At 45.5% G+C, this 27,802-nt stretch overlaps 1 protein-coding gene across 6 annotated transcripts in view; it reads right to left on the bottom strand.

Annotated features, from left to right (window-relative positions):
- Window positions 1-27,802, bottom strand: part of ADK (adenosine kinase) — a 615,496-nt gene that overhangs the window by 204,753 nt on the left and 382,941 nt on the right. For 3 of the 6 annotated variants that reach the window (XM_085608729.1, XM_085608731.1, XM_085608734.1), the window contains 3 exons: window positions 15,826-15,998; window positions 7,617-7,646; window positions 5,929-6,037 (listed from right to left, as the gene is read on the bottom strand). In XM_085608729.1, coding sequence (XP_085464855.1) covers window positions 5,929-6,037; window positions 7,617-7,646; window positions 15,826-15,998 — 312 coding nt within the window. The remainder of the gene's footprint in view (window positions 1-5,928; window positions 6,038-7,616; window positions 7,647-15,825; window positions 15,999-27,802) is intronic. The other 3 variants (XM_085608730.1, XM_085608732.1, XM_085608733.1) reach the window with 1 other exon arrangement.

Raw genomic sequence — 27,802 nt, 5'->3', positions numbered from 1 at the left:
CATTTTTCTTCAGAGGAGCTGGAGATGGAGCCTGGCCAATTTCCTCGATTTAGGCGGTAGTATTATGTGACATGTTTTGGGGTTTTGTAGAAGAGTCTTTTGCAATAGGTCCGGCTTAAAAAGCTCTTCATCAACAGTGTCTTTTTTCGGAACTGACTTTTTCGGGTCCGAACGTTTGTCTGGTGTAGCTTTTGGAGGTGGTTTTATCTCCTTTTGCTTTTGATCGGAATCTTTCTTTGGTTGGGGACCGGGATCTTTTCTCGGTTCGGAAGGTTTAGGTTCTGAAGATTTCTTCGGTGCCGGTTGTTTAGGTTCCGGATGTTTAGGATCCGGATGTTTCTTCAGTTCCGGTTGCTTCGGGTCTGAAATGTTTCTCTGTTCCGGCTGCTTCGGCTCCGAGTGTTTCTTCAGTAGGAGTTGCTTGGGTTCCGAAGATTTTTTCGGTTCCGGGTGGCTTGGTTCCGAAACTTTCTTCGGTGCTGGAACGTGGTCGGAAGGTTGACTCGAGCCCGAGTCACCTGAAGGCTTTAGTTTGGTCTTTTTTGCTGGGCCAGAAGGCGGGGCGACAGAAGTGTGAGAATGGCGTCCACCTAGGCCCGAGAGTGAAGGTGTTACCATAGCCTTGTCCGATATGGAGGGGTCAGGAGGGTCGACGTCTGTACTTGCGACCCGTTGACCTGCCGGAATGCTGTCGTCATCGTCTGCTTCGTCATCGGCCTGCTGATCATCTTCGGAATCGGGGTCTTCGGCTTGAGAGTCGATGACCAACTGTCCCTCGGTGTCTTCTGACTCCTGTTGATCTGGAGTCTCTGGGACGATGTTGTCGTCTCGAGGCGCTGAAGCTTAAGCCATGGCCCTTCGAGCCCGTCTATCTCTGATGGTTTTCTTCGACTTGAAGGAGATGCAGGCCTGGCAGTGTCGACTTTTGCGTTGTGGCGACAAACAGAGGTTGCAGACTTGGTGCAGATCAGTGTGGGGGAATTTGTGTCCACACTGAGGGCACTTCTTGAAAGGTGTCCTTTCCATCGGCCAAGGGACTGAAGGCGCAGGTGGGCCAGATGGCCCGCGTGGACAACTGGAATCAAAATGTAGGTTTTAAACTATGCGCGTCGAAGAGGGATCGCGATCGAAAAACAGTAACGACAATAGGGTTAAGGATTGCGCGTCGAAAGGTTGATCGGTAACGAACCTGACCAGGAGTACGACAACCACATCCGAGCCTGATGGCGGAAAATAATCTGAAGATGGAGTCAATGCCCATGCGCACTATAGTCCATAGGAAGAGTCTCCCATCTAGTGACTACAAAGACTTCTTTCAGGACAACAACAAAGTGTAATCATCCAGGCCCACCACCAGATGGCATCCTATGCTCAGTGTGTGATCTGCAGCTCATATGCCTCGAACAGAGGGTTTCACTGGCAATAAAAACTGGGGCAAATAACGTCTTAATTTACTATGGATCTTAACGAATACTTATTTGACTTGTGTGTTTTTAACACATTGATGAACTTTTATGGTGACCTACCTGACCTGGTCAGTCCGGTCGCTCCTCCTGCCTCGTGGCCACCCAGAGTGTGCCCGCTCTCCTCCCGCTGCCGCCGCTGCTGAGCCGAGTCAAGACTGCCCCTGTCTTGGTTTGCCTGTCCCTGTGCTGTTAGCTGTACTTCTGCTGCCGTTTTCACATTTCCTCGGTTTTCTCGTGTTGCCCGTATACTTGTAAGTTGTAAGCTGTCCCTGACTGTCCCTGTGCCTGCTTGTTGTCCCTGACTATCCCTGTGCCTGCTTGTCCTCGTTGTCCATTTTTCTGCCGTTCTCGTGTGTGCCCTGTAAGTGCCCATTGTCCTCGTTGTTCCCTGCCCCACCCCGCTCCCTGCCGCTGCTCCCCCGCGGCCCCACACCCGCTCCTTCCAGCATCCTCGCACGCTCCCCCCCACTCGCCACCCCGCTCCCGCCTCCCAGCTGCTCCTCCCTCGCTCCGCCCCCCCCACTACACCATTTATGGCGGAGTCCACGCGTACGCGCAGCGGTCACGCGCAGCGGGCGCGCCAATGGTGCGCCGAAGGTAAGCCCGCCTGCGCCCGTCCGTGCCTGGACCGCGCCCAGCGCCAGACCCCCTGGCCCCCGCAGATGCCATCCCACCCGCCGGACGTACGACGCCACCACCCTCTGCGCACTCAACACCGGACGCCTCCCCGGATGCCACCGAGCCACCCCAGGACGCACCCACGGACCCTTCACCTGCCAATCCTGCGAGTTCACCTGCTTCCGAACCCGCAACCCACCCGCACCCACCAAACCTAGCACCCACAGCAACCACCTGAAGTGCATCCTGCTCAACACCCACTCCGTCCACAGACACGCTGCGGAACTATGGAACCTGCTCGACACCACATCCCTGGACGTCTCCTTCCTCACGGAGACCTGGATGACCGCCTCCTCATCGCCCGACATCGCCATTGCCATCCCGGAAGGCTACAAGATCATCCGGAGGGACCGCGCCAACCAGACTGGAGGAGGCATCGCCATCGTCCACAAAAAGACCATCCGCATCTCGTCCAACTCCGAAAACACCCTCACAGCCGCCGAACATCTCCACTTCCAGATACACACCGACCCCAAGACCACACTCAGAGGCACCCTCATCTACAGACCCCCAGGACCCCGCACACAATTCAGCGAAGACATGGCAGACTTAATCAGCCCACACGCCCTCCCCTCCGCCGACTACATCCTCCTTGGGGATCTCAACTTCCACCTGGAGAACAACAACGACAACACCACCACCACCCTACTGGACAACCTCGCTAACCTCGGACTCAAGCAACTGGTGAACACCCCCACCCACTACGCCGGACACACGCTTGACCCAGTCTTCACTTCCAGCAAGCACATCTCCTTCAGCCACTCAACCGGACTTCACTGGACAGACCACAGCTGCGTCCACTTCAGCTTCAGAAAGAACACTACTCACCACCTCCCGCAACAGGTTCCCCGCAGGATCTGGAACAAGATCACCACCGACCAGCTCACCGCATCACTGAACCAGAACCCTCCCGCCAGATCATCGGACCCCAACCAAGCGGCCCACAACCTCGCACAATGGATCACCAACTGCGCCGACGACCTCGCACCCCTGAAAACCCATCGCAGCAGGCCCGGAAGCAAGAAAGACCCGTGGTTCAACGACGACCTCAAGAACTCCAAGAAGAACTGCCGCACCCTTGAAAAAACCTGGCGAAAGAACCCGACCACAGACAACATGACCGCCCTCAAGCACGCCACCCGCAAACACCACCAGCTGATCCACACCACCAAGAAGACAGCATTCAAGGAACGTTTAGACAACAACGCACACAACAGCAAGGAGCTCTTCAGCATCGTCAAAGAGCTCTCCAACCCCAGCGCCAGAAACAACGACATCACTCCCTCACAAGACCTCTGCGACTCACTTGCGACGTTCTTCCACAACAAGATCGCAGACATACACAACAGCTTCGGCGAACAGACCACGCACCCTACTATAGAACCAACACTCCCCACCACCACCCTCCGCGACTGGACCCCAGTCAACACCGAAGACACCATCCGGACGATGAACACCATCCACTCCGGATCACCAACCGACCCATGCCCTCACCACGTCTTCAACAAGGCAGACTCCGTCATCGCACCCCAACTCCAGGACATCATCAACTGCTCCTTCAACACCGCCACCTTCCCAGAGAGCTGGAAGGACACCGAACTCAGCGCCCTCCTGAAGAAACCATCGGCAGACCCCACCGACCTCAAGAACTACCGCCCGATCTCGCTGCTCCTGTTTCCCGCCAAAGTCATCGAGAAGACCGTCAACAAACAGCTGGCCGCCTTCGAGACGAACGGATCCCTCGACCACTCACAGTCCGGCTTCCGAGCCAATCACAGCACAGAGACCGCCCTCATCGCAGCCACTGACATCCGAACCCTGCTCGACAACGGGGAAACAGCGGCCCTCATCCTCCTGGACCTCTCCGCAGCGTTCAATACTGTCTGCCACCGCACCCTAGTTCAACGCCTCAGCAACGTCGGAATCCAAGAGAAGGCTCTGGAGTGGATCATCTCGTTCCTCGCCGGAAGAACCCAGAGAGTCCGTCTCCCCCCGTTCAGATCTGAGGCCACCGAAGTCGTCTGCGGCGTACCACAAGGTTCATCACTCAGCCCCACCCTCTTCAACGTGTACATGAGCCCCCTCGCAGCCATCGCACGCCGACACAGCCTCAACATCATCTCCTACGCCGACGACACCCAGCTGATCCTCTCCCTCACCAACGACCCCGCCACCGCCAGAACTAACCTACACGAAGGGAGGAAAGAAGTAGCCGAGTGGATGAAGAACAGCCGCCTGAAACTGAACTCAGACAAGACGGAAGTCCTCATCCTTGGGTCAACACCATCTCCCTGGGACGACTCCTGGTGGCCCCCGGCCCTAGGCTGCGCACCCAAACCAACGGACCACGAGCGCAACTTGGGCTTCATCCTGGACTCCTCCCTGTCGATGACCAGACAAGTCAACGCAGTCTCATCTTCATGCTTCAACATCCTACGCATGCTCCGAAAGATCTTCAGATGGATCCCCACCGAAACCAGGAAGACGGTCATCCAGAATGCCTCCGCACGACTCATCCTGGACATCCCCCGCCACAGCCATATCTCCAGACACGAGAGACCTGCATTGGCTCCCCGTCAGCAAAAGAATCACGTTCCGCCTCCTCACCCACGCACACAAAGCACTCCACGACCTGGGCCCCAGGTACCTCAACAACCGCATGACCATCTACACTCCCACCCGCCAATTACAATCGGCCAACTACGATCGACCAACCACGCCCTCGCCGCCGTCCCACGCATCCGAAGAACCACCATGGGAGGAAGATCCTTCTCCTACCTGGCAGCCAAGACCTGGAATTCCCTCCCCATCCCCCTCCGCCTCACCCAAGACCACCTCTCCTTCAGGTGGCAACTGAAGACCTGGCTGTTCGAGCAGTAGCGGACCCCCCCCAGCGCCTTGAGACCCTCCGGGTGAGTAGCGCACTATACAAATTTCTTGATTGATTGATTAAAAGCCGAATTAAAGACTAATTGTATGAATTAATGTAACTAATACATACAAACCAGGTGACATAGCGGACCCTCTTGGAGAGTACTTTCTAAGGTTTCTCTTTTTTAAGGTTTAGGTCTTAGTTGGGGGGCCGCATCGGCCAATTCCTGTCTTATGACTGGCCTTTTCTAATATATGTACAATGGTATTTGGATACAATCTGCTTTTATGATCTTTTTTGTGCATGTATGTCTCTTGCATTGTGTACTTTTATGGTTCTTCGAACTGAAATAAAGTTAATATGATGGAAATTTGTTTCAAATTGTACCTAGGATCCTAGTATACGGTTTGTCTAAAGAGACACTCTGGGCATTTAAAAGAGTAAGCAACAACCACAATGTGCTTGACTCTTGAAAAGTACAGTTCAGATTTAGAACTGTGCTTTGGAACTCAAAAGTAGCATGGAAGAGCTGGAGGCAGGTTCACACGAGTGATTTGGAATCTGCGGTATGGAGCTCGTACCTAATAAGGTGAAGCAAGCAAAGTTACAAGTATGTGCACCACGACAGCATGAGATTGGAATTGGTACAAGAGAAACATATGCCCAAAACAGACATTGCAAAACATGGCATAAGAACAGTAAAAAGGTTTCACAACTTGTTATAATGGATCTCCCACAAGTGAAACCAACCAGGCAATACAATTCTAACACCTTTTGGAGATAACAAGCAACTCATGTTTCAAACACTATTACTAAACAGAACCAGAGTACAAGCAGCAAGACTGGACAATATCACTGTGAGCAGGACAGACTGATCCCTTCCCGGGTCTAGACAGTGGCATGTCCTCTTACCGCAATGTAGTACACTTGAGCCTTTTCCACTAGCTTCCAGTTCTCCTCCAAGTCCAGGTGTTTTTCCTTGCTATAGCAGTTGGCTGCAGCTAAGTTAGCCACCAGCGACCTGAAAAGACCAGAGGAAGGCCTCAAATACATGCTTCAATAATGTTAATTTTATGGACATTCTTAACGGTCAGTCACTGCCTGCCAATGGAAAGGATCCACATTAAAAAAAGAAGGTAAAAGTGCCCCTGTGTAAATAAAGGGAATATGTAAGGTACTATGCAACTCTTGAAGTTTCACATCCCTCAAACTGCAGGACATTAACTCAAACGTTTAAGCCCCCATTTATTACAACTAGATCGGACCACTAATACCCACAGAGCCGAAGTGCAGACCGTTGAGAAAAGCCCAACATATACAAATAATTCACATGCTAAGTGAAGTGAGAAAAGAATAAAAATATAAATCTAAAACCACAGATGGTGTGCATCAGTATGAAAAAATGAGGGCTTCAAAATGGTGGTGAAAAGTTGTGAAAATGGCATTCCTAACAAGGTTAGGAAACAGAAAGAAAGTTACCCAAGGTAGTGATTCTTGTTGTGACAGCAGCTACAAGTGCCTCCTTCCTCTAGACTCATGATGGTCTAAGAAGCAAACCACCATCATAATCTAAAAGGCTAGTACCCACTGCCTAAGTGCCTCGACATGTTGAAATATTTCTACGTAACAAGATTTTTGTTTTGATTAACTGGATTTGGATCTCAGAGAGATACAATAGCTGAATGAAGCTTGTGGCAGGAGTAACTGAACAGTATACTTTCTAGCGACTTTTTGCCAAAACCAGGTGCTCTGATTTGTGGCCAACTCTCCCTCGGACCTCATGGAGTCCATACCAGTTATCCAAAGGCCATGGCACTTCTGGTGATACAAGACAGGAAGTGGAAGAAGCATTGATGGGCACACACATGGTAAGCCCTGAGGGGAAACAAATTGTGCCAGGATAGACAGTATAACTGACAGACTGCTGGCCCACAAAATTTTAAGCCTTAAAGGACATGGTCAACTTGGAAGTGGAAACTACACTCTCCAAAGGTCAAACGGCAAAAAGAAACATCAGGGAAAACGTTTGATGCAGGGCAGACAGGCCCAGAACTTTGCTGGCAAAATCCAAGGACGATGAGCTGATATCCTTCTGGTGAAACGTGTTGGCAAGGAGATGAGTCCGGAATGTTACATATGATTACATCTGGATTTTCGAGGTTTGTGCAAATTGCTAGCTCATATGATAAAAGGAGACTTTTACATTCAGTCTGAGCACAAGCAACTCCATTAAAAGACTAGAATGCTTTTGGCCTGGTACAGGAAAGGAGCATCATAATGTTCAAGACTACACAAAAAAGAGCCCTACCAAAGGCTCATGTGCGCCAGTTAGGCAGGTCACATCTCTGTAATATAAACTTTACAGAGACCCCATAGGGTGAGAGGGATGGTATGTGTTGGTATTAGTAGAGTGCAAACCTAGCTCGAGAGAAACAGCACTGAACAGGAGGCATGGACACCAGCAACATAGCAGAATACTGACCCACAGTACACTTAGCTCAACTCCACTACTGCAGAGTTGAGGAAACAGAATGATCAAAGGGTGAGATTGGATGTGAGTAAAGGGGTAACATTTCCCAAGAAACTCTGAGCAAGCCTACCTTCTCTGCAAACGACGCTGGCCAGCAGATCTGTTGGGAAAAATCAAAGAAGGACAAGATATCTAATCAGACTGCACTACTCTGCTCAACACTTAACTGTAATCTAGAACCTGTGCCAGGATCCAGCCCAGTGCAAAAGAAACTCCGATCTGGACATGCAGAATTAAAGGTAATATATTGTGTCGCTGTCTTGTTTTGGGGTGGTGTGGGGATGAAGGGTGAAGAGAAGGTCTTATTGGTGTATCCCCATTTGTTAGATCTTCTCAAAGTTTAGGCTGGTTTTCTCTGGATTCTTACATAGGAGACTTTTATCAACAGCAGACTCCAGAATCTTAGGTAATCATAAAAGAACCAACCCTACCCACTTGTCAGCACTATGTGCAAGAGTCCTCCTCTTCCCACATCCAACCACCAAGGTCATGCAATAATAAGTTGAAGAGTCTAGCACGGTATATCCTGCCTTTATCATGGGATGGGAGATGCGTGCTGGGGTGACACTTACATAGGCACCACGCACATCACTTCCGGTGCAGACTACGTCAGGCGGAGCTGAACGATACCACCTACCAACATGTAGCGGTACTGCTCACGAAATAATTCCAGAGTCCAGTTTGACGCCTGGGGAGAATTCTAATATAGGGAATATGTTGATAGAAGGCTCAATCAGATGAATTTTCCAAAACGAATATTGGGTTCTACTGGGGAGAGCGCTAGAAACCTGAGAAGCACCCTGCACTTTTCTTTGAGCCCTGGCCCTGCAGACGCACGCAGCACTTTGTTACCGGTCCCTGGAGGGACGTGAAAAGCACGGACGAGGTCCCGCATCGGCGGGAGAGCGCTAGAAACCTGAGAAGCACCCTGCACTTTTCTTTGAGCCCTGGCCCTGCAGACGCACGCAGCACTTTGTTACCGGTCCCTGGAGGGACGTGAAAAGCACGGACGAGGTCCCGCATCGGCGGGAGAGCGCTAGAAACCTGAGAAGCACCCTGCACTTTTCTTTGAGCCCTGGCCCTGCAGACGCACGCAGCACTTTGTTACCGGTCCCTGGAGGGACGTGAAAAGCACGGACGAGGTCCCGCATCGGCGGGAGAGCGCTAGAAACCTGAGAAGCACCCTGCACTTTTCTTTGAGCCCTGGCCCTGCAGACGCACGCAGCACTTTGTTACCGGTCCCTGGAGGGACGTGAAAAGCACGGACGAGGTCCCGCACCGCGGGACGCGCGCGGGCGCAGACCGGGCCAAGACGGGCCCGTCTTAGCCCGTCATAGACTGAAGTAGACTGGTCTGGGCCACGTCCCGCGAGCCTGCAAGGTACTGTGTGAGCTAGTCCTGTGACTGTTACTCCTGTGTTTGCTTATTAAGATCATACGCTTTTGATGTTCATATTTTTAATGCCTAAGGTGGGAGAGTAATATCCACTCCAGAATTGAGTTTGGAGAGTACTAACTATGGGTAAACGAAAGGCACAAACTGGTCCCCAAAATGTAAATAAACAACCCAACCCACAGACGCGCTCACGACAGACACTACTCACCTACTTAACTGGGGCAGTGGGTGTAATTGAGCAGCAGATACTAACGGTGGAGGAGTCGATAAGTACTGCCAACCTAGAACCCTCTACTAAGTCAACGGCCGATAACAATACGCAGGGGCACTCTAATACTTCTGCTACACTTGCACCAGCAAATATTACTACTAATGGGTGCAGTGTGGATATTTCAGATCACATCTCTGAAAGCGATCACGAGCAGGAAGACCAACCACCCTCGAAACGACCAAGAAACCCAGCTCCCACACAAAAACCCGCGGGAAACCTTAATGTACCGCCGGTAATACTCCAACCAACGACGCGCCAAAAGACTTATAAAAAGGCTCCCCAGGTAGGGTACCACAAACCAGGGGACAGGAGCAAGCAATTAGGCACTTCAAACGCACAGATTACAAAGGAGATAAACAAGATGAATGTTAAATTGGACTCTTTGGATGCTTTCATTAGGGCAACCCTAGATGATTTAACTAATAGAATTGGGAAGTTAGAGGATCTAGTACACACCAGCGTTAGTAGTACCCAGCAGCTCTCTGAGGGTCTATTAGATATGCATAAACCAAAAAAGGGAGGTAACGAAAAGAGAGTCAATTGTCAGCTGGTCGGTATCCTGCCTGAATGCAACGAGGAACAGACTAGAGGCTTACCACGTAGTTCTGCTCACAATCCCTCTCCTAAACCTGACATCAATCCAATCATACATTCCCCAACCATGCTCACAGCTTTGAATGCCGGGGGTCCAAACTACACCCCCGCCGTTACTGGTAAAGATCGTGCAGTTGATCAATGGAAAAATAATCCGGATTTACCACCCGCAGTGACCCCCTATGTAGCCGTTTTAACCAATGTACCGAGCCTTCCAAAGGGAACCACAGAATCCTGGGAGAGCTTACGAAACAAGTCACTACACTGGCTAGGCACTAGAACCGGCCTCACAGAAAGGTTGTATGATGAATTCAAGTTGGCCAGAAGGGCACCGTGGATTGGCAAAGGCCAGAAACTTATGAAAGGGGACTGTGTGATCTTGTCATTTAAAACCCCAAATCTGGTCCGGGAAATTTTCAACAGAGCAGGCTCCCTCTCTACCATCACTCAGGGTATAAATCTGGTGCCACTAGGCTTTTTTTACCATCCAGATAGCCTAAGTAAACCGGCCCATTTCAGGGAAACATCTATTTCAGGCCCCGCAAGTTCATTTAGTATCCCTGTTCAAAACCGCTTTGAAATTTTCTCAAACCTCAACTCAGTTGATTGACAACAACTGAGAGAACTTCCCAGCACTGATGTATTCAATATCAAAGATCGGGTGGACAGAATGAACTTCCTTGAATTACAACCTGACATCACCCTGGCAGAGCCACCCGCACAAAATGACCCAGCAAACTTCCCTGAATTACAATCTGATACCACCCTGGAAGAGCCACTTGCGCATAATGACCCAACAAACATTACCTTAGTGCAAGCTGTGCTGGGTCCTTGTACCTGGGAGGGAGCGCTTAACCCAGATCAACAAACTGATTCATTACAACCCCAAGATAATAGAGTAGGGACTAATGATCATGAAAGAGCCCAAGAGGCTAAGAGTAAAATAATTTTTTGGAACATCGCCGGGCTAAAATCAAAGGTGGATAATCCCCTCTGGATCGAGTTTATCGATAACGCTAATGTAATTAATGTACAAGAAACCTGGATGCAAGACCCCCTACATATCAATGGTTATAAAACATTTCATACGTCAGCCATTGCAGCACCACATGGGAGAGCCAAGGGGGGCCTCTCCACATATGTTTCTAATTTTCTTATTGTCGATAAAATTGATTTTCTTTCCACCAATCCTTATTATCATCTTGTGACCCTCCATCTGAATAGTGCCCTCTGTTTAGTAATTATAAATTATTATAATAATATTGTACCGACTCTGGTTACAGATACCCTGAGATCATTGACCGATTTCCTGCACACACTAATTGCCCGACTAAAGAAAGAGGTGCTTGTGATCTGGGGTGGGGATTTTAATTCCTCCTTATGTAAACACTTTGATGACGATGTATGTGGGTTAACTTATGGAAACGGGGATAATTTCGCTCATTTCTCACACACGCTTTATGGAGATGTTCTAAATGATCTAATGTTTACATTTGATATAGGGTTTGCTAACACACTGTGCTCCCCCACGATTCCCTTTTCCCCTACATTTCATGCACATGGTCGAGTATCTACTATTGATTTTATCTTGTTCTCATCCAGATATTCCTCTTGTATTAATAACTTTAAGACACATGAGATAGTCCTTAGTGACCATTTCCCTCTTAGTGTTGACGTAACTACGTCCAAACAGAGCTGTACCACTAGATCAATAATTGCTGACAATGTTGACCACATTGTTGGCATTAGACAAAATGGGTTTGCACTAAAATGGTCCAACGTAAATACTAATGAACTTATCTCAAATATAGTTACCAATTGTAAAAACATGTTTCTGAAGTGCCTCGACGAGACCACACCCAGTATTGAGATTAGGGAGAATTTTCTGGCAATCTCGAAATACATAAAAGAGTCATTATCTGTTAAAAAGAATAAGACCTCGAGAAGCAAATCAGGCTGGTTTAACATCGAGTGTTCAGAAGCATATTCTTACCTTAAAAACTGTATTCATGCATCACCCAAGAACACTGAACACATAAGGGAGGCAAGGCGAAATTATAAAAATGTCCTTAAAAATGCTAAGTCTATTTTAAAACTCAATACTTGGCGGGCATTACGCGACGCTGCAGATAGTCGTGATTTCTCTGCCTTTTGGAAAGTGGTGAACTCACCTTTCATGGCAGATAAAGATATGGCAGTAATGGAGGTTGCCATCTCGGAATCTGAATGGGTCCAACACTATTCCAATCTGTACAAGAATTCAAACTCTGAGGAACAAGGTCCCACTTCTAATACATTGGATATAGTAAATGATTTTAAAATGAATTTTACCTTAAATGAAATTATTGCAGCTATTGATTCTAGCCCTTCCGGTAAAGCTCCAGGCCCAGACGGCATTCCCGCGGACCTTCTTAAATCTAGTACAGCACTATGGGGTCCTCTTTTAACCCAGGTTTCTAACGCATGCAATTCTACCTTTTTACCAACTTGGTACGAATCTTTGATCGTGCCAATTTTTAAAAAGGGTGATAGATCAAATCCAGCTTGTTATCGCCCGATATCTTTGCTGGATTCTACCACCAAAATCATAGGCCGGGTACTACTTAATAGACTACAGACCTGGGCTGACGAACAAGCTATCATTAGTGACCTCCAATACGGGTTTCGCGAGGGATTGGGCACAGTCGAACAGGGGTTGAACCTCCATATACTGATGGAAAAATATACAAAGGCAAAAAAGGGTAGATTATTCATGACCTTTGTCGACCTTACGGCAGCTTTCGACTGTGTCCTGCATGACAAGCTGTGGTTGATTCTAGAAGGGCTCGGCGTAGATCTTTTAATCATTTCGTTTTTAAGGGAACTTTATTCGGGGGCCAGGGCTAAGGTAAGATATGGAAGAAATGGAGACTGCACGAGGCACTTTGGTATCGAGAAAGGGGTGAGGCAAGGCTGCGTCCTTGCTCCATTCCTTTTCACACTCTATATAAATGGTCTGGAAACTATCCTAACCAAGGAGTGTAGGGATCTACCCATGGCAGCAAAACGTTCTATCCCAGCACTTCTGTATGCAGATGATGCTGTTTTAATGGCCCGTACCCCACTTGCTCTACAGAGGGTAGTTAATTCTTACACTAGTTTTATGTCAAATTTGGGGTTGTCTATAAACTGTACAAAGACTTACACTATGAATTGCGGGATTGGGACGAACAGGAGGGCCAAGACTATATTTATTAATACCAGCCCTATTGAGCAAACTAAAACATTTTCCTATTTGGGGATTTTATTTGAGAGGACAGGAAGCTGGACTGAGTCGATTAAGAATAGACATCTACTGTTCGTCAGGGCATTAGCGGCCCTGTCAAACTTCAGTCGAAAATTAGGTAAGCGCTCACCGGCTGAACTTATACACATCTACAAGGCAAAATGTGTTCCTATTGCCATCTATGGAGCAGGCGTTTGGGGATATGCTGATACACACACTATGCAGACTGCGGAAAACAGGTTCCTGAAGTTCCTCTTAGCAGTACCCCAAAGTACCACAACATATGCAATACATATGGAATTGGGTATCCCATACCTGGAAGATATCATTAAAATCCAACCCGTCCTTCTATGGCATAGTATCTGGATGTCAGAGGAAACAGGATTTAACCGCTACCTACTCACCGATGTACTGAAATCAGACGGTGTTAAATCCATCAGGTGGCTGGAATACGTGGAAAAACTCATGCTAGACATAGGCCATCCAGAATACTATATAGATCCAACTACCATGCGTACCATTTCCAGGAAAGATCTTAAGGCTTGCTGCATGGAGCATCTAGATGATAAAAGAATAGCTATTGAATTAAAAAAACCTACTGCCCAAGCTCATTATCTGACCCTCTCCTCACCCACCATCCAGTTATACCTATCCCTAACTGATAGTGATTTTGATCGTTTTTTGTTGACTCGTTTTAGATTCAACCTGATATTTAGACTTCTTAGCTTCCCAATGATGAACGACTGGTCCAAACATTTGTGCAATTGTCCTTGTGATGGTACATCCATGCAATCCACTATTCATGTTATTCTATTTTGCAAATTTTATGAAGTGCCAAGAAAGACCTGGATTGTACCAGCCTTGAGGACCCTTGGTTTGAGACGTTGTCGCCCTGCCCTCTTAGCCTTGCAATTTCTAGAAGACAAATTCATCATTGCTACTGTAACTGTATTTCTTAAAAATGTTTTTAGATGCCGGAAAACAATGATTATGTGATTTTTAAAATACTTATGTTTTGATCGGGATTTTACTGTTGCTAATTATATGTGTCTTTTAACATTGTACTTTGATGGTTATTGTATTTTATAACCGAATAAAGTAAAGTAAAGTACTGAGTAACTAAAAATCTTATTTTATTATATTTACCTTCGAGGCTTAATTAAAAGTAAAAGGATCAACAAATTAAATTGGCCCTGTATTGAATGCTGGAAGGGGCATTCTTAGTTTAAAAGAATGCAATTGTACAGGGCCTAGGTAACAGCTCCATTTCGATGCCTTATACATGTGTTGTTTAAAGGCATCATAATGATCAGATTTTTGACAAATGGTAATTCAGTAATGTAAGCAATGAAAGGTGAGCTTAATAATCAGGAGGGCGCTGGAGATTCTAAAACAAAAAGGCCTCACTGTACAGTTTCCCGAACACGTGACAGAGCTGCCAATAATCAAAAACTTGAGTTAAGAAATACAACCTAAACGTTTAGGCGAAGACATTAGTGAGAGCCCCAAGGAGGAGGACCATGGATTGAAGCAGATTTGGTGGAATTTTATGCAACATATGTTCAGAAATCTGCATTCATAGATATATCCAATTTTAAAAAAAAGGTTAATGGAAAATTGGGCACACTTAAACTGGCACACTATCTTTCTAATCTTTCTATCCAAAGCCGAAAAAGCATTCCAATACTCATTACCCAAGAGAAGAACAGGAAAAGACAATCAGATTGTTTTAGTATACAATCATTTCCATAGACTTGGTCAGCCTCTCCTCATTACAGCCAATCGCTGACAATTCCGTATGACACTGTAAAAAATTATTTTTTTATTGTAACAGATGCCTGACCTACAGTCTGTATGCTTCAAGAGGTCAACAATCTACCTGGACTATGGTTACTAGATTTCCTTACAAAGCTAAAGGAGCAAACTTCTACAACTCCAAGAATTCAATGAAGAGAGTATCATTGTATCCACAGAGACCTGGGGTCATCAGCCAATTTTCTGGCGCCACGCAGGTAACCAGTATTCCTAAGGGGACATAGGAAAAGGTTTCCCTGAAAGTTAATCCACATAGTTATGTCTTAGACAAATACAAGGACTGCTACAAAGTCAAAGTCTGCTTTGGAGAGAAAGAAAAAGTTAATGGCTGTTACACAGGGCACCGTCATTTCAGGCTCTGCCACCATCAACAGAACTATCCCTCAGGTCAGGACATTGTGGACCAAACAGAAGATAATAAAAACAAAATTAAATCAAGATGGTGGTTTATTGGCAAGCAAATTTAGCTAATCAAAAATAATTCTGCCACATCCCAAGCCAAACAGAACTCGTTATTTTATTAAGTTAAGATTACTGAGATCCATCTATGGGAATTTTGTAATAAATAGTACACACCTTCAAGGGCTTCTTCACTGAACCATTCGGGGAGTGATAAACTGATAAATGACAGCGCTTGATAAAGCACTCCAGTTCCAAAACTGCAAAACTTGTGGAATCAAAACCAGCCATGAGGATGCCAAATTGGCTTTCAGCAAAAATATATTTTTTTTTTATATCAACCTTTCACAGCTGCAACTTGAAAACTATGGCTCTCCACTTCCGATATCAACTACCTCATGGGAGGAGCAGGATGGGTAGAATCTCACTCGATGGGCACCCTTCTGGATTCTCCCATAGTATTTAATTCCAAAGCAGCTTGTGGGAATAGAGGCACAGCCTTTTAATTGTTGTCTGCGATGGAACAGAGCAACATCTCACCTGTTATCCACAGTAATACAGGCAGCGCAGGTTCCCGTGGGCTGTTCACTCTGTTCATAATAGTGTGCATCCACATGGGCTTCTTCTGCTTTCTTCTTCAGAATTTTCCCGAAACTATCCACACCTATGCAGCCGAAGAATGTAGTAACTCGGTGCGGCGTCTGGATCATCCACTGCAGGGAAAAGAGAATGGGGGTGAGGAGGTTGATGTGAAACACGGACGATCTCAATAAGAGAATAAAACAGATAATCAATTGGGCAAAACAAAAACCATCGTGCTACCCAAGGACTCCAGTACAGGCATCACACTGAAACCAACAATCAAATGCCCCTCAAACACATAATTGCCAGTTCACATGCAATGGAGCATCTAAAGGTGGCTCCATGTATGCCAGATCTATGACATTTTTAGGATCTATAGGTACAAAATTGATATACAATGAATCAAATCTGAATGTATTTACAAATTCACTGGTTATCCTGAAAATCCGGCATGGACCCAGCCCATTTAGGGCTGTGAAAGACAACCTGTCTGGAGAGCCTAGAATGGATTTATCGCACACTAAATTTCAAGGAACTTGTCAGTCTAGAAGTCATTGCCTGCAGTTTACTTTCCCTTTCACAAGCGGGAATAAAGTAGTAACTGTTTACAAAGTCTTAGAACACTGGTTGCCTTGTAGCAAGCAACAGACTACACGGGAACAGCCAGCAAAATATTCAAACACCTATAATTTTAAGCGCTTGCAATATAATTTAGGTAAAATAGATACAAATACAGGAGAATAATTCTACTTGTAACTATTACATTTTGGTATCTCTTATGGATTTGTATGCTTCGCCTACATGCGTTGGAGTTATCATGCAAAAGTCAAAGGCCACACAGAGACCAGCAGTAAACAAGTAGAGGGAAAATGTGTAGAACATAATAAGCAAGAAGTAACAGTGTGCTTCACTTTCATCATTCTTGCTAGTACGGGTCCGCAACTTAATGTTTTGTGTAGCAACACTCATACTACCTGATCCCAGTCACTGAAACAATAATTGTGGCCAGACATCTAGACTCCAGAATGTTTCTATATCTCTCTTTACTCCAGTGTACTTCTCATAAAGTCTAGGCATGGAAATATCTAGGCTGTCTCTCATTTGTCTTTACAACAAATGGTGCAAACAAATCTACAGTACGGCTCCCAGGTGCACTGTGGATTTCTAATCGACATCACATGGGCTAATTTTCATGAGTTTGAGGAAATCAAGTGCAGATTTTAAGGCCAAACACTACATGGAATCTACAACAGATTCAAGCTGCATATCTATATTTTGAAAAACCCAATTAGTTGAAGTAAAACATAATCTTTCTGAAATGTAGAATAGGTTTCTGGAATGCTTCACAATGCCACGACACCTACAAAATGAGGCGGCAGCTTATAAAATAGTAAACATTGACACTGCTTTCAATTAGCTGCAGAACCATATCTGCTCCTGTAATAGAAGCCTGAGAGCTTCCTCTTGGCTCAGAGAGCGAGATGGGGTATGGGGGTGGCGCAAGTGAAAGTCCGTTTATTTGAGAGAGATCAACATCTAATGGCAAATTCAAACTGGGTAATCTGAGCCTCTTCTGATAAAGCCTTGATGAGATAATCTCTTAAGGATAAACTTGGTGCACTTGGCTGCGAAAGAAGGCAGGGACAGGCACCTTCTGATTATCTTAGCAGCTGATCTTAGTCCTAAAGAAAGTGCTTTGAATTGGTAGAGTTGACCCACCACGTAAACTGGTAGTTTTTTTCCTGCCATTTGTGTGCACTGGGACATTAAGTAAGCATCCTGATGATCCAAGGATGTATGTAAATGCCCTTCCTGAAGCACCAGAACTAATTTCCTGCAGAGCGAAAATCCAAAAGGATTGCTTCTTCAGAAAATGTCTTCAATTCCAGATCTTCGAGAACTAGTCTCCACCCTAGTTTTCCTCCTGGCCAGGAAGAATCAGAAGCAGACCTCCAGATTCCTTTAAGATTTTGGCACATTTGATTCCTCATTTTAGAAACAGGATAATTTCTTGTTGCAGTTCTCACAAGTGTAGATGTTTCTCCGTGTGCCTTCTAGGGTGAAGGATTTGGAGGAGTTTCTTGAAATTTCAAGGTGTGCTTGATCTTTGGAGTACCCCGCAGTCTATGTTCATTGTAGATCAAAATAGGAAATGTTGCAGCATATAAGAGTCTGTTGTTGGCAGCGTAAAAGTCAGGTTGACTTTTGATTACACTATGAGCATGACTGAGCAGTGCCCTTCTTGGTCCCGTTTGATTTTCAACACTTTGGATATTGGCTCTGAGAGGTAAATTTACTCATATTACAGCATGTGGATGGGGAAGGACAAGGAGGTGGTATATTATTGTTGTTCTTGTAGTGGTCGTAGACTCATCTGTAGGCCTGAGAATGCCTGGAGCCATGAAAGGGTGCACTAGGGCCAAGCTTGTACTGCAAGGCTCCCTGTAAATGTGGTGTAACAGTATCTGTGCAGTGCATTGTCCACTTGCTTGCCAAACCGGTTTTGCTCATCAAACAGCATGTCAAGCAGTTCTGCTTGAACCTCAGTGCAAAATGTGGACCTGAACCAATTTAGTCTTTTTCAGTACCAGTGACCAGGACTTTGATGAAAACAAGCATTCGAGATATCCACTGATGAATCCACAATGGATGCTGATGTGTTGGACTCTTCTTTCACATCCCCACAAAATAATGAACATAATTAAATTTAAAATTCATAACATTTTTTAGTTATCAATTAAAAGACGACTGTTGGAAAGTGGATTATTGGTAGGGGCAAATGTAGGTCTGCCACTGGCAATAAGGCCACTAACACAGGATAGGACTCAGTACAGGTCTTAGAAAATTATTCCTATGCTCAACCCTTGGTAGCTTGGCTGCGAGCAGGCAGGCTTAACTTCAAAGACAGGTATGTAAAGCATTTAAAAACACCAATTCAGTAAATAATTAAGACAACACATAATAAAAATCCAATACCAATTTATGAAAATAGGAAATATTTTTATCTTTAAAATGACACCAAAACGACAAAAATACAATGTAGGGTACCGGAGATATGAATTTACAAAGATTAAGCAAAATATAGCACTTAAAAGATTATAGCACCATATTGGGATACCTGCTCGCGATAGACCGGGTCAAAGTTTCAGGCCATACTGAAAGAGGAGCTTGCCCCAATATTACTGCAATTGTTTAACTCTGCTTTTATTTGTAGGCAGAACCTCCCGTCGTCCTGGGGTATTGCTACTATAACCATACTTTTAAAACCAAACAAAATCCGAGGGTCTGTAAATCATATAGGCCAATCACTCTCCTTAACAGTGATTATAAAATCTATATCCAGAATTTAGCAAAAAGACTGTATAAGGTGATAATCTTTAATTCATGTCAATCATAAAGGTTTTACAAGGGGGAGGCAGCTTTACGAGTTAACTCATGAATTAATTGCTACTATAGATCTTGCGAAGGAATTTGGGAATCCCCGGACAGCGATGACTCTAGACGCCGCCAAGGCTTCCGAAAAGGTTAGTTGGTCTTTTCTGTATAAAATGATAGAACGTTTTAACCTTGGAGAAAGTTTTTTTTAACAGCTATTAAAGCAGTATATAAAAACCCTTCGGCAAAGGTGTTAGTAAATGGAAATCTTTCTAAATTAATAAAAGTTGGTAGTGGAACTAGACATGGTTGTCCTCTTTCCCCCCTTTTATTTAACATTTACATGGAGCCTCTGGCTTGTAAATTAAGGGCAAGCCGAAATATCCATCCTTTTGTCTGCAATGGATGGTCAAAAAAAAAAAAGCAGATAACTTAATGATCTTTACTGGTGACCTAACTAATTCACTCTCGGCTATTTGGGAGACTCTGGACCAATTTGGAAGCGTATCGGGTTTCCGTAAACCAGCAAAAACCAGAATTGATGCAATGGAACACCCAATACAGTAGTAACTTGATAAGGCAAGACATTAAGTATCTGGGAGTACAAATAGTTCACAATTAGGAAAAATTAGCTCAGGCAAACTTTGACAAACTAGTCCCATCAGTTAAAAAACAACTTCAAGCCTGGGGAGCGCTGCCACTGTCTTTTCTTGGCAGGTAAAATCTTCTAAAAAGGTCGGTGCTCCCGAAGTTTACCTTTTTGTTCAACAACATTCCCTTAGAATTTAATAAAGCATGGTGTAAGAGAATACAAGGAGAGTTTACTAGTTTCATCTGGGCAAATAAAGGTCCCAGAATTACATTGAAGAAACTATGCAGGAAGAAAGAGCAAGGTGGCATTGCCACCCCAGATTTATATCAATATTACCAAGCCTTCCATCTAAAGAATTTTCACCAGCTTCTAAAGGACAGTTCCAGCTTAGTTCCTTATTTAGAGGCTCTCGTAAAGGACTCCCAAGTTCAATCAGAATCTTTCCTTTTTAAATGTGGCCATCCTAAATTAAAAAAAAAAAGTTAGGTTAAAGATCCTTCAGGGAGCAGCCAAGATCAGGTATCATACAAGACTCACACTGCAAATACCATATTACTGTGATTCTGCTTCTATTTGGGACTCTCCGGGTACCCCCGACTGCCTTTTGGATTCATTAGCAACCCCTCTGCGTGAATGTGGGATCAATTATTGGGGGCAGCTCCTAGAAATCTCAAAACTAATTTTGTGGCAGAGATTGTCGGAGATTTCCAGTGATTCTGTCTCCAAATTTAAATACTATTAACTAGTAAGGTGGGCAAATACCCTGGGCAAAAATGGTGAGGGGAACCTGGAGGCGGAGACTAGGATACGTCTACGTCCCATGCTGCGGAAAGAAATCGCAATGTGGTATTGGATGTTGATTCAGGCAGAAGGGGCAAAAAAAACACTGATGGAGAGCTGGAAGAGGGAACTGCCGGACCAGGATCATGCGGCGTTATGGCAAGTATCTATGGCTTACTTATGGTATTATGTGAGATCGGCTCTACTGAGAAAGAATCATCTTTTCACTGTCCATAAGGCTTAATTGGACGCCTCCGAGGTTATCGAAGACGGGAAGTCTGGCAGTAAAAAACTGCTCCAAATGCTGCGAAGAAAATGCGAATGAAGCGCATGTGTTTTGGCAGTGTCCCTCGAGCCAGACCTTCTGGGATAAAGTGGGTAAGATCATATCAGAAATCGTAGGCCAAGAACTAAAGGTGAGCTTGGATATAGTCTCCTTTGGGGGACTGACGGGTGGGGCAATTAATGTTAACTTTACTAAAATTTTAAAAACCGATTATTTTTGTCTTAATTCTTCTCGCACGTAGGGAGTTGTGCATTAAATGGATACTCCCATGCCCCCTACAGAGGTGGAATGGATTCAATCAGAACAAAGGGTTGCAACTCTTGACCGAGCTATTAAGAAGGTTAAGAGAAGAACATTTTGGGAATTATGGGACATATGGTTTGAAGCTTATGAAACAATTTCAACCCTTTAGTTCTGAAATACGCTCTAATATTTTTAATTTAAATTTGATTGGGTAGAAAACTCCGCGGCCTGTAAATCCTCTTTTAAGTATAGTCTTCCTCTATTTGTTTCCTTTGTTATATCTTTGGTCCTGTGATTAGTAATATGCTTCACAGGTTGGTCCGATTTTCTCAGAGCCACTACTCCATTTACCTGATCAGTGAAGTTAGTCCCATTGACAGGACAGGGGGAAAACTGTTAACCCGGGATGCTTATTACATCCCCTCCTTATGGAGAGACCGGGTACCCCCAGTCCTAGTAGAATCGACCCTCTGACATTTTTGCATATTGACAAATGAGGACAAAAATTTGTAAAAAAAAAAAAAAAAATGTTTCAGGACGACCACGATGGAGCCCTGGACGGGTACAGCTCACGACAGGCCCCGGTCTCAATTTCCACCTTCACACTTCAAAACTTTTCTGGAGCTTTTCTCCCAAGGTCCCTCGAAGCTTCCAGCCAGTCCAGATTCGGTGAAGGTTCGTCGGATTGCCTTTCGACGAGCTTCCGGTCAACTTCCCTGGAACAGACTTAGAAACTTTTTCTTTAGCGCTTCAGCGGGGCAACCCAGGAATCCAGGCCGACGCGTGATGGAAGGCAGGCGGCTTGGCGTTCGCGGTTGCTCCCGGTCACCTTTTCTACGAGCAGACTTAGAAACTTTTCTGGAGCTTTTTCTCGCGGGGTCTTTCGATGCTCTTCGTATAGCCGGATCAGGTGATGGTTCCCCGGCTTCAGATTTCTTCTAGTCCCGCCAAACTCTGGAAGTTGGACCGATGGAGCTTTTAGATGGACGAACCTGGTAGGCTTGGCCGGCTCGTGGCTGAAGGCAGGCGGCCTGACTGGCCAGGTTGAGTCGGTCCCTCTATGGAGCTTTTTTCCAAAGTTGTTCAAAAGTTATCCTAACTTTTTGAACTTCTTCCTTAAGTTCCTCAAGGGGTCCCAAAGGGTCCCAAACTCACTCCAAGGGTCTGGAAGTTCCAAGATGGTCCTTGAAAGTTGAGGACTTTTGTTCCCACAATCCACTGGTACAAAACCCTTACAAATCCACTGGTAGTTCTCCAAGGTGTAGATTTAGTTGGTGATGTTCCAGTTGTGCTCTTTTAAATTAGCTTTCAGGGAGTCCACTCTAGTTCTTTTTCAGCAAGATAATCCACAGGGCTGTAGTGTCAGATGGTGCAGTCTTCAAGGTCAGGCCTTAGAAATCTTTGCACAGCAAAACTTCTCCACTGGGCACTTCTTGCTTCAGTAAGTTTCAAGCAGCAGATCTGAGAGGCTCTGCCCCTCTCAGATACTTATTCCCAGTTCTCTGGGTCAAGCAGGAGGTCACTGCTGACCAATGGGAGCAGCCCAACTCCCTAAAAATATAACCACATCCTGCAGATTGTGGCATTATTTTGTCCCAGAGTGCACCAGATCTTCCAAATTCATAATGGCTGTCTTTCCAGCGGAGTTAAGAGCGGGCTAAACACACCCCCTAGGAAGGCTTGTTTCCATAGACACTCCCCTTCTATCTGCACATACCTTCCCTCATCCTAGGTCTGGTTGGGGTCAAAACTACCATTTTGTATTTTTCTGATCTTCTTGAAATATAGGACGCCTATGGGCGCATCAATTGAATGATTTGAAGCCTCTTGTCCTTTGTTTGTTGATTGTAATGTCCTGTACATACAATTATAAATAGTCTCAATAATCCCTGCTGAGATATTGTTGCAATTATACTGCGACTACTGACAGGCATTTGGTAAATACCCTTGGAGCAGTGGTGACCTCAAACGGTAGCACCTTGAATTGGTAATGGTTACCTGCTATGATGAATTTGAGGTATTTGGGTTGAGCGGGATGAATTGGAATATGGAAATATGCATCTCAAGTCTAGAGTGGACATAAAATCGCCCCGCTGTTGAAGTGGTAACACCTGTTGAAATGCCACCCTGTGGAAATGCTCTGAAAGTATGTAGAGGTTTAGTTCTCTGAGATCCAGAATAGGTCTCAAGGAGCAGTCTTTTCTGGGGATGAGAAAGTACAGGGAACACACACCGGTCTCTTGACGTAACTGCACAGGTTCTTTGGCTCCTTTGGAGAGGAGAGACTATACTTCTTGCTGAAATAGATGCAAACGTTCTGGTGACATTTTGTGAGAACGTGGTGATATGTTTGGAGGATTATTGGTAAGCTCCAGGCAATAACCATGTTGGATAAATTCCTAACACCCATTTGTCTGGGGTGATACATTGCCAAATGGGGAGAAATTGTAAAAGACGTCCCCCAACAGGTGTTAGATGAAGGGGGGGGGGGGGGGGGGGGGGATTACTGTAGGCAAGTCACTGCTTGTTGGGGGAGGGGGAATTACATGGTGTAAAACCCCTGCCTTGACCTTTGTTGTTGTTGCCTCTGTATCCTCCTCTAAAGAATCCTCTTGAAGAGGAAGATTGATTGTTGCCTTTGTAGGAGGCGGCAGTATTGTCTGATGACATGCTTTTTGACCCTCCACGGTAGAAGGAGAAACGAAAAGAGCCCAATTAGAGGAAGACGGCAGAGCTCCCATAGACTTGGCTACCTCTGTGTCTTTTTTAATTTTTCTAATGATTTATCTACTTCATGCACGAAGAGATGTTCCTTATCAAAAAGAGTATTTAAAATAGACTGTTGAACTTCTGGTTTGAAACCAGAAATCCTCAACCATTCATGTCTTCTTAATAACGCACTAGTGCTGATCTCTCTAGATGCGATGTCAGCAGCATCTAAAGCGCATCTTGAGGAAATGGATATGAGCTTCCCTTCCTGGACTAATTCTTGGGCTTTTGCTTTGTGTTCATCTGGGAGGCGTTGTAGCAACTGCTCCATTTCGTCCTAGTGTGCCCTATCATATCTGGCTAGCAGGGCCTGAGTGTTGGCAATGCGCCAATGATTTGCTGCTTGGACAGCTACTCGTTTACCAAAGGTGTCTAATAGTTTTGACTCTGTCTGGAGGGGGGCGCATCACCTGTAATCTGGGAGCAGCTTTATGTGTTTTATCAATCCTCGGGTGAGAACGCGAGCCCGCACTGGATCTTTAAAGATGCCATCAGCATGTCTCATCATGCCTTTAAGCATAGACAGAGTATGACTAGCCCTATGTGTGGTACTGAGCGTTTCAAAAAGGAAATCTCCCTCTAAAGATTCCTTGTGCAACTGCACCCCATGATATTCTGCAGCTCTAGCAAGTAATTCTGGATGCCGTACATTGTCAGGAAGGATTGCTTCGCAGGGTAAAGATCTGGGTCATTATCTGTAGGTGAATCTATGTGATAATCCTACCAGGGATCTATCAGTACAATAGTGTCCCCCCCCCATCCCCATCTTCATCATCATCATCAGGTGGTGGTGGTGGAAACTTAGTTGGTGTAATTAGTAAATGATGCAAAAATGAGGATCGTGTAGGGGAACATGGTGGAGGAGGGGGCGGGTTAGTACCCACATTCTTCCTCTTTAAAGGAATAAAGAAAGGTTCTTTCTGACTCAGGTTTGCGTTTCTGAGGTGATTTAGTAAGAACACGTCTTGTATCAGGATGTATGTAGAGTTCCTTTTGTTTTGGGTCCAATTTGGTGGTGGGTCGTCAAAAATTGGATCCTGTCACTTCGGAGGCACAGTTTTAGGTTTCAGCCGATTGGAATCACTTTTGGGTGCTGGAGGAGGCCTTGTCTTCGGCGTCAAGGGTTGCTGCGAAGCGGTTTTCGGATTCGAACCTGTAGGTTTTGGCTTGGTGCTAGTCTTTGTCCGACTCATCTCTAAGCCTTCTGGCTAAGGATCGTGTTTTGGAGCCAAGCCTGATGGCGGGGCGTCGGAAACATTTTGTCGATGCGGACCGTGGCCAGAAGGCAGGGGTGGGACCGAAGACTTTTGTTTCGGCTGAGTCGGATTTTGGGTTAAGGGGCGTTTGGTACTCATGGTACGTTAACCTTGTGGCAAGTCTTCTTCCGACTCAGAGTCCGATTCCGGGTTGGAGACAAGATCTTCTTGTTCTTCCTCAGCCCCTTGTGCAGCGAATTCTTGCTCGGATCCTTCACCGGAGGTGTCCGGCGCAAATGCAACATTTTTGCTCTGCATCTCAAGACGTCAAGCCAGACTATCTCGGAGCATTTTCTTTGATCTGAATGATTTGCAAACATCGCAGTCTTCTTCGTTGTGCTCCGGAGACAAGCACAAGTTGCACACTTTGTACAAGTCGGTGCGCGTATACTCGACGCGACACCGAGGGCAGAACTTAAATGGAGTCCATTCCATCGACTGCGAAGTGGACTGACACGGTTAGGCCGGACGGCCTTTCCAAGATCTTCTAACGAAATAGAGGTTTTCCTCGACTGATACGTGTTCGAAACAATACCGACGCGGGTAGAGTGGATTGCGCACCGAGGGGAACCGGAAGAAACGGTTTTGAAGCGGAGTGCAGCAATGCACATGCGAACCCGATGGTGGAAAAAAATAATCTAAGAATGGAGTCAATGCCCATGCGCAATATCACCGAAAGGAGTAGTCACCTACCTCATGACTGGAAAGACTTCAAAGAAAAACAACTTGCAAACATTCGGACCCAACACTAGATGGCAGGAGTATGCAGTCTACAGCTCACATGCCTCGAACACACAATTCTTATGGTATTGCAAAACTGCACATTGAATTCAATATTTTCAATCTTTATAATGGCCGGCTTTATTTTTCTACTACTTTTCATTCAGGAAAATCAGAACATCATTTAAAAAGAAGGAAGTGTCACAATTTAAAGGAAAAAGCTTTCTAAGAACGAATGAACTTTTCTCAGGACTCAGAACTGAAAACTGTGCTAATCATTTGGACCTCTGCTATAGCCCAGGGAACAGATTTATGGGCCTCCAGGATTAGAGAAAGGCCCTTTTGAGGTCACGCTTAGTACACCTTCTGCCTCAAAAAACAATCTGTGTGCGGCAGTCAGCCCTTTCCTTTGTATGTCAATGCTTGTGCATTCATACATTATGTGGAATTCAAGAGATGAAACAATAACACCCCTTTAAATCTGCTCTGAAGTCATACATGGCAAACATATATTTCTGCTGTGCTGTGGAGAACAACGTATAGCACAGGATGGGTGGTTTTGGAGAGAAAAACAGCACACAAGGAAGTGACAGAAAACACATTCACTCTCATGGATTGCTGAATGAAAATGAAAACGTTTCCTGAATGTGAGCAATGGATGCGTACAAGCCATCCAATTAAAATAATAGGTTTTGCCAACATACAACTTAAGGCTGTTTTAAAGGATAGACCTAGTTAAACAGAACGACAGTCAACCAGTTGATCGTGATGGTACACTTAGCTATGAGAAGTGCCAGGTTGGCAAGATGAGATGTTACCTATTCTTTCTAGAGCGCTTGTACATACCAAAGGTCACTAATATCAAATCAATGGGCATGGATGTAGTGGTGGAAGTTAGTTCCAGTATCTTGATCCACTAATTTCCCAGAACATGTGGAAAAGGTCTGCATGGAAAGAGGGCAAATTGTATTGATCTATGGGAAGGACTTGTTTATCGCCAAGCAGATGAGGCAAGCTATGTGTTATATATTAAATGAGCTTGAAATTGGCGTCTTTTCAGACTTGAACGGCCCCCACCTTTAGCACGGCGATAAAGAAGGGGGGGAAGGCAGTCCTAGGGGGCGCGGCTCAGCTCGACAGCGCGGTGGGAGTGGACAGGGGGCGGGCCTTCCTTGTCGCCCACCTGTCCCTCCAGCTGGCAGACGATAATGCTCAACAATTAGTCAAGTATTTGTCTGAACCCCAGTAGAAATCTTAATACGTGTTTCTAAAAACCAACCATCCAAAACGGATCATTCCATTATAAAATCAAAAACAAAACACTTCCAAAAATGTAGTTCCCAAAGTTTTCCATCAGCACAACTTGCGTTACATCTGTAAGCCACAAAATAATTATTAGCGTGTATGTGAACCGACACCGGGTTTAACAACTTGAAAGTAGAAATATCAAAATGTGCATGTCAAAGGAATGTGCGCATGCCACGAGGGGGTAAATGTTCCCTCGCACTCCTTTCAGTAAATCGATTTTATTCCAAGCGCCCGGCTTGCCACCGGCGCCCGGGCATGCAGTCAGTTTGCAGCTCTTCAAGAAGGCGCGCGGCCTTCAGTGTGGAGAGCAGTGCCTTCAGTGTGGAGAGCAGTCTGTCACTCTCCCGAGGCCAGTGACCTCAGTCTGTCACTCCGAGTCCCTGTCCCGGGGCCAGACACCTGCAGAGATGTCAGGCCCAGTTATGAGGCGTCACCATAATTTTAACAAATTGAGTCGCAAAGCCAGAGGCAAAACATCTTAAATCAGCCTTTCATTTAAAACAGTGCAATTCCCATCAAAGACAAATAAACCACAATTAAGTGAAGCGGGCCACAATGGTAACTTTAAACCTGGATTTGCGTGAAAATGTATTTTCACTAGAAACT

The sequence above is a fragment of the Triturus cristatus genome, chromosome 1_2 (genome assembly GCF_964204655.1).
Source record: "Triturus cristatus chromosome 1_2, aTriCri1.1, whole genome shotgun sequence".
Classification (NCBI taxonomy): domain Eukaryota; kingdom Metazoa; phylum Chordata; class Amphibia; order Caudata; family Salamandridae; genus Triturus; species Triturus cristatus.
The sequence above is the reverse complement of the archived record's forward strand: the minus strand, read 5'-3'. Positions and strand labels throughout refer to the sequence as shown.